The 14338-nt window shown below is 35.9% G+C and overlaps 1 protein-coding gene across 1 annotated transcript in view; it reads right to left on the bottom strand.

Annotated features, from left to right (window-relative positions):
- Window positions 1-12150, bottom strand: part of LOC136029468 (DDB1- and CUL4-associated factor 8-like) — a 58565-nt gene extending 46415 nt beyond the window's left edge. Inside the window, exons 1-3 of the mRNA XM_065707891.1 lie at window positions 12124-12150; window positions 1122-1394; window positions 149-319 (exon numbers count right to left, since the gene is read on the bottom strand). Of these exons, the coding sequence (XP_065563963.1) occupies window positions 149-319; window positions 1122-1381 (431 nt within the window). The 5' untranslated portion in view covers window positions 1382-1394; window positions 12124-12150. The remainder of the gene's footprint in view (window positions 1-148; window positions 320-1121; window positions 1395-12123) is intronic.
- Between the last annotated feature and the right edge of the window lie 2188 nt (window positions 12151-14338).

The raw sequence follows: 14338 nt of genomic DNA, 5'->3' as shown, positions 1-14338 counted from the left end.
ATATAAATATTAGAAATAATCGGAATATTGGCTAGATTTTAGAGGTAATTTTGGGGTTGCATTGCATTAATTGATTTTAAGTGAGGTAGAAAGATATTTCTTGCTAAGACAGTCATGCATCAGCCCGTCTCTTCTTACGATAAGTTACCTTGATGGTGGAGAATAATGAGACGAAGTTGCAACTTCATTTTGGGCATTATCTTGATCTTCTTCAGGATATGGACTAAGTGGAATGTAGTGATCACGTGATTCATTTGCGTCTGAGCTATCCGAGGTATGATTGAAATTAAAATCAGATGGGACTGAGCCAGCATTTGTACTAAAAAAGAGAGAAGGAAGTTATTCTGCTGGTTCTTCCACAGAAGCAACTTAACTTACTGATGTCATTACGAACTGACTGCAGAAACATCAGGACATTTCCTGCGGTGTGATGCCGCTAACATATGTGATGCCTTTGATAATAGAATATTTGGCTGAACATATAACATGTCATACGATATATCAAAATTGTATTGATTTTTCAACCAACTATATTTTGTTAAGATTTTTTTTTTTCAAAATTGCTCAACTTTCCATTTCAAAGCTAGACGTACATCTGCAATCAATTCCCCCCCCCCAAGATTGGTACAGAGGAGTTCCTCTAAGAAAAAGAAATCAGAGGGCAAAACTCTCTTCTTCTTTCTTTTTTTTGGGGTGGGGGGGGGGGGGGTTGAATCCCCCAATCCCTTGGAAGTCATGTGTTGCGCCCCCCCCTAAAGCTTACTGCTAAATGTAAATGCTTATTGTTTGTGAAAGAGCATTTATCAACAACAAAGTTCAAAGACGATCTACTTAGTGTGCTGTAGATTAAGAAAATTATTATAGGATAAGTCGCATTACAAATTCGCATCCCCATTAACAATAGAGTCAGATGACAAGACAGTCATACGACTCATTCAAAAAAAAAGAAAAAGAGGAAAGTCCTATAGTACAAATGGATTACTTTCAAGTTTTTTCTGAAGGGTGACATTAATTCTTAAATTTGCGCTTTATATTGCATATGAAACGCCATTCTGTTAAAGAAAAAAACATTAAGATTAATATTCTAAAATTTAAAAACAACAAAAACGAAGAGATCTTACTCAAAAGTGGTATCTCTGAGGTCATTTTCTGATTCTGAACTATCCACATTATCTCTACTTCGGTAGTTCCTCTTTTTGCTCATTCTTTGCCTGAAACTGGGTGAAGTCTCTAACTCGTTTGGAGAGGGTGTAACAGAAGATACTTCATCTGTTTCCATAGCCCTTGGTTCAGTCTTGTCACTATTTATACCTCCACTACCTTGACTAGTTGAGGGGGCACCAATATCTTCAACAAGGAAAGAACCACTTGTTGTTTTCATCTTTTTGGACTTCCTAAAAAAAATCACATTATTAATTATCAGGAATAAAAAACAAAAAATAAAACAAGTAAATACGAGTTACAAGTAAACAGACTTTTCTTTGTTGTTCCCGGCTATTATCCGAAATTGCAGGTCACCAAAAAAAGATCTTAAATAAACTGAGCCATAACTATATATTTAGAAATAGATGAGTTTTTTTAAAAGAAAAGAAAGAGAAAAATGGGATAACACTAGCCCAATATATTGAAACATCAACCAGACACATATACCCCAAAGCTAAGGTATAATTCTTACAAGTTACACATCTATAATTACGTAGATATATATATATATATATATATGTATATATATATATATATATATATATATATATATATATATATATATATATATACTAGCTGTTGGGGTGGCGCTTCGCGCCACCCCAACACCTAGTTGGTGGGGGCGCTTCGCGCCCCCCCCAAGCCCCCCCGCGCGCGTAAGTCGTTACGCGCCATAATAGTTACGCGCCATTGTAGTTGTGTCCCTATGTCCCACCTGTGAATATAGATATATATATATATATATATATGGTTTTAACTACGTAAAACTTGCGAATATACAACATTCTTTGCTGTCCCATTGTCTTTGCATATAAATAGATTGTCAGGTTTACCGACTCTTGAACATGCAACATATAATGGTCCATGGGAAAACAATCTGTATTCAGATCTATACCTCATGATTCTAATGATTGCCCTTGAGCTTTGTTGATGGTGATTGCTAATCGACCATTCCCTGTCCCGGTGTCCCGGTCGTCATTTACATCCCCCTGTTTCCCCCGGTGTCCCCGTTGTAGTTGTGTCCCTGTGTCCCGGTCGTCATTTATATTCCCTGTGTCCCGGGTCCCGGTCATCATTTGTATCCCGGTGTCCCGGTCTGTATATACATTCGTTTTTTAGTTTTGTTTTTCTCCTTTATTTTTTTCCTTTTTTTTTCTTTTTTAGCTTATTTAGATTTTTAGATTTTTTAGTTTTTTTTATTAGTTTTTAGTTTTTATTTCTTTTTAGTTTTTTTGTCCCGGTCGTCATTTATATCCCCCTGTTTCCCCCGGTGTCCCCGTTGTAGTTGTGTCCCTGTGTCCCGGTCGTTATTTATATTCCCTGTGTCCCGGTCGTCATTTGTATCCCGGTGTACCGGTCTGTATATACATTCGTTTTTTAGTTTTGTTTTTCTCCTTTATTTTTTTCCTTTTTTTTTCTTTTTTAGTTTATTTAGATTTTTAGATTTTTTAGTTTTTTTATTAGTTTTTAGTTTTTTTTTCTTTTTAGTTTTTTTGTAGTTTTTACCTTCTTTTAGTTTTGTTAATTTTTTTTTTTACTTGTGTCCTGGTCGTCATTTATACTCCCTGTGTCCCGGTGCTTTGTTGATTGCTAATCGAACATTCCTTTTGTCCTGGTCGCTTTCTCTTTGAGTGTCGTCATTTATTTTTTTCTTTTTTAGTTCTTTTAGTTTTTACCTTTTTTAGTTTTTTTTTAGTTTTTAGTTTTTTTTAGTTTTTTACCTTTTTTTAGTTTTTTTAGTTTTTTTAGTTTTTTAGCTTTTTTATTTTTTTATTAGTTTTTAGTTTTTTTGTAGTTTTTGCCTTTATTTTAGTTTTTTTAGTTTTTTAGCTTTTTTATTAGTTTTTAGTTTTTTTTGTAGTTTTTGCCTTTTTTTAGTTTTTTTAGTTTTTTAGCTTTTTTATTTTTTTTATTAGTTTTTAGTTTTTTTTGTAGTTTTTGCCTTTTTTTAGTTTTTTCAGTTTTGACGTCACCTGATGTCGCTTTCTTTTTGAGTGTCGTCATTTATTAGTTTTTTCCTTTTTTTATTTAGTTTTTTATTGGTTTTTACCTTTATTTTAGCTTATTTTTCAGTTTTTTCCTTTTTTTAGTTTTTTTTTATTTTTTATTTTTTTTTAGTTTTTTACCTTTTTTTAGTTTTTTTTAGTTTTTTTAGTTTTTTAGCTTTTTTACTTTTTTTATTAGTTTTTAGTTTTTTTTTGTAGTTTTTGCCTTTTTTTAGTTTTTTCAGTTTTTTTTTTTAGTTTTTTATTGGTTTTTACCTTTATAGTTTTTTTAGTTTTTTAGCTTTTTTATTTTTTTTATTAGTTTTTAGTTTTTTTTGTAGTTTTTGCCTTTTTTTAGTTTTTTCAGTTTTGACGTCACCTAATCCAGTTTTTTCAGGTGACGTCACCTGACACATCCATCCACACATCCACAGACAGACAGACAACTTATTTTTATATATATAGATATATATTTTTCTATACATTTTTCTTTCTAAGAAAAAGATAAAATCATCCTATTATGAACATGTTCACCCACCTTTCTAACAGTATAAATTACCCATCAAAATCCTGCTTCTGTCTTCAACCTCAGATGCAATTCTATGGAATTGAAGTGAATGAGGTAAGAAGTGGCAAACTTCTGACTAGAAGTTTGCCACTCTTGACTAAAGTAAATATGTCCATCCCAAACATTTTTAAAAGCAGTTAAATTTCTTTTCCTATTGCAAATAGTGTGATCTGAAGAGGCTTACCCTCAAGTTCCCTATGCTACCAGATATGTCAATCACCTGGGGTAACTTCACTAGTAGCATATATGCCGCAGTTTATTTTTTGGAAAAATACTGGTAGCATAATTTCAGAAGTTTTATTCTGTTTTACACACAGCTATATCATTTTTGTGTGACCTGGACGGGTAGCTATTCTAGCAGTGCATTTACCCCAGTTTTTTTTGCGCTAAGATACCCTCATGGGAGTAGGCTACACTCTCCGAAATTTTATTCCTTATTACAAAAATTTCATCATTCAATACATCTACTATATTGGAAATTATTTTGTATCATAAGTAAGAGATCAGACCTTGCATTTCGTTCTCACTTCTTTTTATTCTTGGATCCAAAAATTTACCAAGTAAAGCATGAAGGGAGTCCCAAGGCCTGTGACCAGGAACCTTTAATGGTCCATCAAACATACATCAAGATCTGTCCTCAAAATATCATCTTTTTTTAACAACAACAAAAATTACGATTATCAAAATTAAAGCACTATAGAAACTTACTTTCAAAAATCCTATAAGTATATATTACTATGAGTACAAACCAACCTTGGTATGTCATAATATGCGCCATGGGACTTAAAAACATCATATGAATAACTTCTTTCTACTAGCAGCGTTTCCAAGAAATTCTACTGTGCCGAGGATTTGTAACTTCTTATATGAGCTGTATATATATATTCTTTCTGAGCTGTGTATACAGAAATCATATATTTTTTTCATTTCCTCTTAGAGTTTTGCTTTCATGAATTAAAAAAAAAAACATTAGTGTTTTTTCTCTTTTATGCTTTACACCTCTCTAATTCTTTTTCCTTCAAGTGTCCGAAAAATGCTCGCTCTCTGAAATGGGTTCCGAAGTCCAGACGGTAGTTCTTCAAGAGGCAACAAGTATCAAAGCCAATCTAACCCAGCATCTTGATAGCGAGATCCAGCGCCTTTTTTTCGAAGAAAGGGACAGGCAAAGCAGAGCCCTTAACACAGTTGCATATGGAGTCCCTCAACAATCCAATGATTCATCAAGTTTTATCTTGATCATAAGTATAAGCTCAGAGACGTTCACATCTATAATGTGAGAAGACTTCTGATCCCTACAAACTTTCTGTCATCTACACGCCCTCCTCCTGTCCCAAGTCTGGACATCAAAAGGTCAATCATCAACCGCTCCCGTGAGCTCCGCGGGGATATACAATTTTGTGGTGATGCATCTAAGACAGAGAGAAACAGGAGGAAGGCCTTAGTTGAAGAGCTGAAAAGAAGAACAAGCTCAGGTGAGCCTAACCTCATGATATTCAAGAGCCAAATCGTTCCAAAAAATGAGGCTGCTCATCGCGGTTGGAAAGCCTCATCCAGGCCCCCTCCAAACCAATACGCGATGGAAACCTAGTTACGTCATTGCCTCTTCATGTGAATAGTTTTGTTTCTCTATTGCCTTGTTTTGGTTGTCGTTTTGATAAACTGTCAGTTGATATTTCTTGTGAAGCTTTATCCGATCCTTCTCCAAACGTTTTCTCATGTCCATCTAAGTATTTTTTTTTCTGCTGATGATAATTCAGATGTTCTATATAATATTTTGTTCGTGTCATGTCAGAGCTCAGCAGATTCAAGTTTGGCAAGTGCCATATCTGAAGTTACCTCTGAGTCTCAACAGCCAAATTTCCTGTGTCAAAAGCCCCCTTCTGGAAATACTTTCCGTGTTCTTCAAGGAATGTTGACTGTCTTAAAAATAAGCTTCTTGAATCCGAAGTGCTTCTTAAGGAAGAAGCAGCATTGTTGAACTGTTACCAAAACATAGTCTATTTGTAGTTACTGAAAAGTCAATACAGATCTTGGGATATCAGCTATTTAGCAACTTGGAGCACCCAAATTGTCGAAGAGGAGTTGGTTTTTATGTAAAAGACAGTATCCAGGTTAGTGTTGTAAATCCTTCTATGGTTGATATATCTTTGAGTGAAAGTTTATGGCTTGATATCTCCATTGCTAATAAGAAATTGTGTCTTGGGTGCATCTATTGAAGTCCAAGTGCTCCTTCCCTTGAACATAGTGAATTGGCCCTCAAAACTATTATTGATGAAATGGTATCTTCAATATCCCTACCTAGCTCATCTGGGTTAATAATCATTGGAGATTTTAATTTTCCTCCAATTGAGTGGGTTAAAGGAACTGGACATTCTTCATCTAATAATAGAGACTCACCTTTTTTATCTTGCCTATCAAATAATTTCCTTTGATTCGCTGTTAATAATAATGTTAATAATTTAATAATTATGGTAATAATTTCTATTGATAAGCCTACACGCCATAGAGCTGATCAGATTCCCTCGCTGTTAGACCTCATCATATTGCATGATCCTGATTCCCTCATTCGTAATGATTATTTACCGCCAAATTGCTAGTAGTGACCAGCTAGTTATTCTGTCTGTGTTGTCCCTAATTAGTCGTTCTCAACCTGAATTTTGTCCCCAGACTTTCACCAACTATGAGGCAATACAGCAGGAACTGTCATCTGCAAACTGGTCAGTGTTTATCACCAATAACATCAATGAGTCTTGGTTAAATTAAAAAAAAAACTCTCCTTACTCTTGAAAAGAAACACTGGAGGGTTATTTTTAGAAAACAGCCTAAACCACTTCCCTTCCTCACTAAGGAAGTTAAGAAGCTGATTAACCAGAAATCTAGAGCTTGGAAACGGTATATGAAGAAGAGGAACTAGGAGACCCTGTCAATGTACAAGGCAGTACAGAATAATGAAACAGATTCTATCAAAAAACTAAAATCTGCTTACAAGGAAAAAAAGCTTCTGACATCAAGTTAAACCCGAAATCTTTCTGGAGATAAGTCTCTGCTAGATACCCAAATCATCATACTCACCCATCTCCAATAGTTAAGGCTGACCTTCTAAATATACAATTTGCTTCTGCCTTCACACAAAACTCAGGTACCTCATCACCAGATCCTCCATCATATGAAGTGCTGTTTCCCATGCCTGATCTGTCAGTAAGTGAAGTAATGGTTTTCAATAGCCTTGGGAAGCTTGATGTAAGTAAGTCAAAGGGACCAGACAGTGTTAATCCACGTCTTCTTAAGGAGTGTCAAAAAGCTCTCAGTTACCCCCCTGTGCATGCTACTCTGGTTATCTCTTCAAAATGGAGAACTACCGCATGATTGGAAAACATCTTATATAACCCCAATCCATAAAAAGGGATGAAGAGACTCTGCAGAAAATTACCATCCTATAAGCATCACTTCTGCACTTGTTAAGGTGCTTGAGAGATTTGTTAACAACACTCTAATTGAACATCTTGAGGTCAATAACATCCTCTCCACATCAAAACATGGATTCAGATCTGGTATATCTGTGGATACTAACCTCATTCAAACACATGAATTAGTTACTACACTGCTTGATAAGGGTCTTCCTGTCAATATGATTCTTCTTGATCTGTCCAAAGCATTCAACAAGGTTTGTCATGAATTCCTCATAATCAAACTGAAAGATGCAGGTGTCAATGAAGGGGTTGTAGAGTGGATTATAGGCTTCTCTGAAAGATCACAGAGTTTTTTATTCACAAGGAATTCCTCATTTCTCTTCTCCCACAACTGTATTAAGTGACGTTCCCCATGGCACTATTCTTGGACCAACACTTTTCAACTTCTATGTCAACAATCTACCCACCCTTCTTTGAAATCGTATTACTCTTTATGCTAATGACTCAAAACTAGTTGGAAAAGTGGCTACTCCCTCTGACCAGCAATCAATTCAGACAGATCTTGACAATCTAGGAAGATGGGCTAACATATGGCTCCTTGCTTTTAATGTTGACGAATGCCATGTCATCCATTTTGGCAAACACAACAATCATCATAGGTATTTCCTTCAAGACAACTTCCTTTCTGCTGTTTCTGATGAAAGAGATCTTGAGGTTATTGTTGATCACCAATTAAATTTTAGCAGTCATACCAAGTCTGTTTCATCTTCTGCAAATAAATCCCTTGGTATCATAACAAGAGCTAAGAGCTTATATGGCACTTGTGACAAGGCAAGAAGAGCTAATAGCCAAGAGCTCATATGGTATGAGCTCTGACAAAATTCTAAGAATCAATAGATTGATTTAAAAGGAAAACAGAGGCTTAATGCCAGTCAGGATTTAAAATAAGAGCTCTGAGTCATGATGTCCTTCTAAATATCAAAATTCATTAAGATCTGATCACCCACTCATAAGTTATAAATACCACATTTTTTCTAATTTTTCCTCTCCCTTTAGCCCCCCAAATGGTCGAATCTGGGAAAACAACTTTATCAAATCAATTTGTGCAGCTCCCTGACACGCCTACCAATTTTCATTGTCCTAGCATGTCCAGAAGCGCCAAACTTGCCAAATCACTAAACCCCTCCCCCCAACTCCCCCAAAGAGATTGAATCCAGCATGGTTACGCCAATCACATATCAAGGACATTTGCTTATTCTATCCATCAAACTTCATCCCAATTCCTCCACTCCAAGCATTTCCCAAGATTTCCCCCCTCCAACTCCCCCCAACGTCAACAGATCTGGTCGGGATTTGAAACAAGAGCTCTGAGACACGAATTCCTTATAAATATCAAATTCCATTAAGATCCAATGACCCGCTCTTAAGTTAAAAATACCTCAATTTTTCTAGTTTTCCAAATTAACACCCCCTCCCCTGCTCCTCCAAAGAGAACAAATATATTCCAATTATGTCAATCACGTATCTAGAACTTGTGCTTATTCTTCCCATAGAGTTTCATCCCAATCTCTCACTCCCAGTGTTTTCCAAGATTTCTATTTCCCTCCTCCAGCCCCCTATGTCCCCAGATCCGATTCGAGTCGAAAATGGAGCATCTGAGACATAAGATCCTTCTATATATATCAAGTTTCATTAAGATCTGATCACATATTCATAAGATAAAAATATCCCAATTTTCACATTTTCCAAGAATTCCGGTTTCCCCCTCCAATTCCCCCAATGTCACAGGATCTGGTTGGAATTTACAATAAGAGCTTTAAAGCACAAGATCCTTCTACATATTAAATTTTATTAAGATCTGATCACCCTTTCATAAGTTACAAATACCTCATTTTTCAGAATTACCCCCCTCCCCAACTCCACCAAAGAGAGCAGATTTGGTCCGTTTATGTCAGTCACGTATCTTAGAAAGGTTTTTATTCTTCCCATCCAGCTTCATCATGATCTCTCTGCTTTAAGTATTTTCTAAGATTTCCAGTCCACCCCCCCCCCCCCCCCATTGACGCTGGATCCGGTTCAGATTTAAAATAAGAGATCTGAGTTAGGAGATCCTTCTAAACATGAAGTTTCATTAAGGTCCAATCACTCCTTCATAGGTTAAAAATTTGTCATTTTTTCTAATTTTTCAGAATTACCCCCCCCCCCCCACCCAACTCCCCCCCAATGTCACCAGATCCAGTTGGGATTTAAAATAACAGCTCTGAAAAGTGTTTGCAAGTTAAAAATACTTCATTTTTTCTGAATTAACCAACCCCCACTCCCTCCCCCCAGATGGACAAATTGGGAAAACAACTCTAATTTAATCTGGTCTGGTCCCTGATAAGCCTGCCAAATTTCATAGTCCTAGCTTACCTGGAAGTGCCTAAAGTAGCAAAACCAGGACCAACAGAATTTGTGATTGCTATATGTCACTTGGTTAATACCAAGTACCATAAAAAGAACCATCTCCAGCCAACACCCAAGAGTTTTTATGAAGTTATATAAGGCACTTGTATGACCATGTCTGGAGGTTAGAATATCATTGGCCACCTGTTTTTTTTAAAAAAGGTAAGAAGTTGCTTGAGGATGTCCAGTGTCATGCCACTAAGATGGTTAACATCATTGATAAATGCATGCAGCATTCCATGAGTAGACAGAGAAGTCATTTCTTCAGCCAAAGAGTCATCAACTGTCTGAGGAAACAGTTACTGCAACTTCAACTGACACGTTCAAGACTCAGCTTGATAAGGAATGGCTCTGCCAGGAGTGCCTTTACAATTGGGAGGCCTCTGCAAGAGTCTAGATCAACAACCACAACCTGCATCAAACAAATTTTTTTCATCACTGGAGCATCACAAGGATAGAAAATCCTTATATTGATCCAAGCTATAATTTAAGGTAAGAAAATTTGCAATATGCTTCTCAGAAGTGGTAACCTTTTAGACCCTTAGTGTGGTAACCTTTAAACTTTTTGGTAGAAACTGGATACAAAATTGAAACTGAATACTTTCAATAGAAATGAATACACCCTCCACATCTACAAATAGGGCAGAAATGGAATCATTAAAGAATAGGAAGGCAGATGTACAGTGAATATAATTTCCTGACTGAAAAAGAAAATAAGACTTAGTGCTTTTTATAATGATATTAATATTACAGCTAGATAAATTAAATTGGTTGTAGTTTGATCATGGATTGTGGTAGAGGGGGATCTGCTCAAGGAACCATTTAATCATTTGAAATTTTGTTTCCAGTATCTAATTGAAACTCCTATTCTCTTATTTGTCATTTAAATGCCTTATAACATCATGATTCCTGGATTCACATACAAACCAATAAATGTAGAACTGAGTATCTATAATACCATCGTGATTTCTTGCTATTTTTGTTTTTCTAGTTATTTCATTTAACCAGCTCTAAAAAAAGAATTGACATGAATGTGTTAAGAATTATGAATGAAACTAGGCACATTTAACACAATGCCAGTGCTACATTTATCTCTGCATCAGCATGCAGTGCAAAATGTCTGCTGAGAATAAAGTGAATTTAAACAAAATATGTGTATTTTTCTTACAATTATAATGTATTCTATAGGTTTTATGTTTTTAAATTCACCAAGTATTGTGTTTGTTATATAGTTACTTTTCTTCACTACCACTTAAATAGCACACCATCTTACCCCCCCCCCCCAAGTAAAAATACTGTATCTATGCCCCTGTCCTAGAACATACTTTTGTTTTTAGACTCATCTCTAAAAGTTTTATTTTTCCTAGCATAATACCTTTCAAAGACAGCAAGAAGTAGCTAAACTAAAAGTTTACTGAACAAAGTACCTATTGAAATCATAGACAGACTATCAAGGAAACATACAGCCTTAGGCATATATAGAAAGTCAGAATGATTATATTTCAATAGGTTAGCCTAAGATATAGGTAAAGATTCATTTGGTTCAAGTTTGTATTTCCAAAAATAATCCAGTAAATACAATTCAGTTCAGCAGTTCAGCAGAATACAATTCAGTACAAATTCAGTTCAGCTGCTTTTCAGTATCTTGGAAATGAGTTAGGTTGTGATAATGGATCTTTCCATAATCAATCCATGTCCAAAAACATACTCTGGGAAGGTCTTGACAAGCTTCTATGTTAGACCTCTTCTGATTTCTAAGTCTTAGAAGTTTGCCTACTTTACAGCTTTATACCTATTGGAATGTTGACAAAACAGCATTTTACCTTTGTTTACAGTATTCAGTTCTTTTTTCTCTGGTTTTAGCCCTAAAAATTCCATTCTTGTTACTTAAGTAAAATTGAAATCAATGGATTTTATTCCAAATTTTGGGAAATGTAGTTGCAGATCATTGAAACCTTATAAATTGGGATTGAGCAAAATTGTGAGATTGAAACACATGGAATTCCATGTGAAACACAAAAATATATAAGGTCATGGACCTTCCCTAACTCCTTACCAAGATAACAAAATGTAGCTAACCTAGAAGTTTACAAAAAATTCTAGATTATATTCAGCTAATCTGAAATAGCTTAGTCCCAATCATCAGTAAATTTCAACTAGGCTATCTAAAACAATCTAGGCAACAATTTTTTCAACTAATCATATCCAAGACTAGGAACCCACTGTCCATGATTATGAGATAGAGTCCCAAAACCAATCCCTACAAGCCCAGCCTGGAAGAAATACTTTCAACAAAGTTCCTGTGGATGTTGACCTAGTTTGTTCCAAAGTGCAAACTAAAGTGATCATTTTCCATAATATATCATCCTGATTCGAGGTCTAATCTATATCCTCTTTAAGAAGTGTAGAACATTAAAAAAAATTTTAAATCAATAAAAGAAACAGAATGGTTACTCGTTACTGTTTCATTCAATCAATTCAGCAGTTTTGGCAGAACTTATTGAGGACATACCTTGAGCAATTATATCTTTCTCTATCGAAATAAGAAAATGAAATCAAATAACATATATATAGATGGCAGCACTGAGAAATGCAAAATCATAAAAAAAAGGCAATAAATACGAAATTACAGAAAATTCAATTTCATTAAATTTAAATGCTATCTATTATACGGAAAGCACAAATTAACAGCAATAAAGAAAGAAAAAAATGACTAACCGAGCTCTGTAAAAATTTACGGTCAGATTTTGCCGCTTATCCAGAGTAGCAAAATATTGAAATCATGATCGTAATTTCAAAAATATAGTTTAATGTTTGCTCTGCTTTTTTAAGGTATAGAAAAAAATGGTTTAGTAACTGTGTCATTATTTTACCAACTTGTAATATCAGTATCTCATTACTGCACGACGGCATCTGGTGCCAACAAAGCCAAACACGCTCCTCCTCTATTCCAATCTTTTTAAAGCCTCCCTCTTTAAACCCTCCCAAGAGATTTCCATCTCCCTTAAACCCCTTCCTGAAACATCCTTCCACCCAATTATAGACGAACTAGTTTTTATTTGACCCTAGATGACTGGCCGAAAAGGGCAATCTTTTGTAATCTAGCCTTTTCCTTTGTTTTTTCTCTTTATAGCCCTAGACAGTATGCTAGAGCCGAATTTTCCGAACAGCTTACTATTTGAAATACAGTTAGTCAAAACAATTCATCCCAAAACAATCCATAAACTATATTCCAGGAATCATTAAAAAATCCTCTTTCAGAGCGACCATGCTTCTAAGCTATACTTAATCACTGTCATCACGCTAGCTGACAATATTCTTGGCTGCAGCTCCAATCTTTGAAACTAACTCACCAGGAGGCAGAAGTGACAGCCTTTTCGTGGCACTCTTAGAAGCATTAGTCCAACTATTTTAAATTTTAACCATTTCCACACCACTCACAGCCTTACCCAGTGTTTGGGCATCAGACAGGCTTTTGCTGCACATAAAGGACGGGTTGAAGCTAGTAATGCCTCTAGAAATCATCCTAGGAGAGGGGTAGGCCAATCCTCCCATATATAAGGGGTGCCGACCACGACTCAAAAAGAGACCGCATGACGAGCAATCCGAGAAGGGACGAAAAAAAAATTTCATAGCACATGCTCTGAGGACCAGGTGTCGGTGATGGCTGGTGAGTGATGGCTAACTTTTTCCTTTCCTTTCTACGCATTTATTAGAAAACCAAGCCAGTCTGAATCTGGCTAATTAAGTTTTCGGAATAGGGGTAAACAATGGTGAGTATTTTGAGACTACCAAGGAAAACTCTTCTACAAAGGAAAGAAACGAAATAGGTAAGCTCTATCTCAAAATAGCTGATCCAAAGGTTGCGAGCCTGAGAAAATTTTCGTGGTTCTCAAAAAAAAAGGGAAAACACCCCATAAGAATCGAGTGATCCTATAGAAAATCACACCATCATTTAGCATATCAGAGAACCTTACTGAATAGGTTTCACACTCCTATCTGTAAAAATAGGGAATTTTGTTGTATTTTTTCCACAAGAAAGATCACGGATGCGTGTTTATTTCTTTTTTTTTTTTGTTTTTTGGTTTGCTTTCCCCAGGAGTTTTCCCAGGACGAAAAAATTGGAGGACAACTAGGCCACCTCCCCTGCCATTTTTCTAAAAATCTTCACATCAAAATTTTGAGATAGCCATTTTGTTCGTCATAGTTAAAAGGCCCAATAACTATGCCTTTGGGAATAACTTGAACCCCCCCCCCCCATAACCCCGGGGGAAAGGTCTTTCTGCTGGAGGTTTTTCCATGGAAGAATTTTCCGTAGGGAGGGGAGTATCCAGGGAGTGAACTTGTCAGGGGAAATTATATACTGCAGGAATTTGCCAGAATTCTTACAAAATTCTTTTTTATGTCTTGCTTTCTCTTTTCCGTCTCAGTTTTCCGCACGGAGAGGTTAAGAGTAATTGTTCGGGGTAAACTTTTATCGGAATTGAATTGTATAGATGACGTTTTCATGGCGAAGATGTTTCTCCCTAGAGGTAGGGTCAGATTTTCTGGCATTATTTAAAAACGATCAGAATTTAAGTGAAAGGGATAAGCTTTTTCTACTGAAGGTAGGGAGCGGCTTTGAAGCTTGAAAAGCGTGTAGGCTATTCCGTGTGTGTGTATGTGGGGGGGGGCTGTCCCCTCCTCAAAACCCCACTTTCTACGCTAAAATTTGATTCTTTCTCCCT

The sequence above is a fragment of the Artemia franciscana genome, chromosome 7, assembly GCF_032884065.1.
Source record: "Artemia franciscana chromosome 7, ASM3288406v1, whole genome shotgun sequence".
NCBI classification, from domain to species: Eukaryota; Metazoa; Arthropoda; class Branchiopoda; order Anostraca; family Artemiidae; genus Artemia; species Artemia franciscana.
This window is presented reverse-complemented; position numbering and strand designations above follow the sequence as displayed.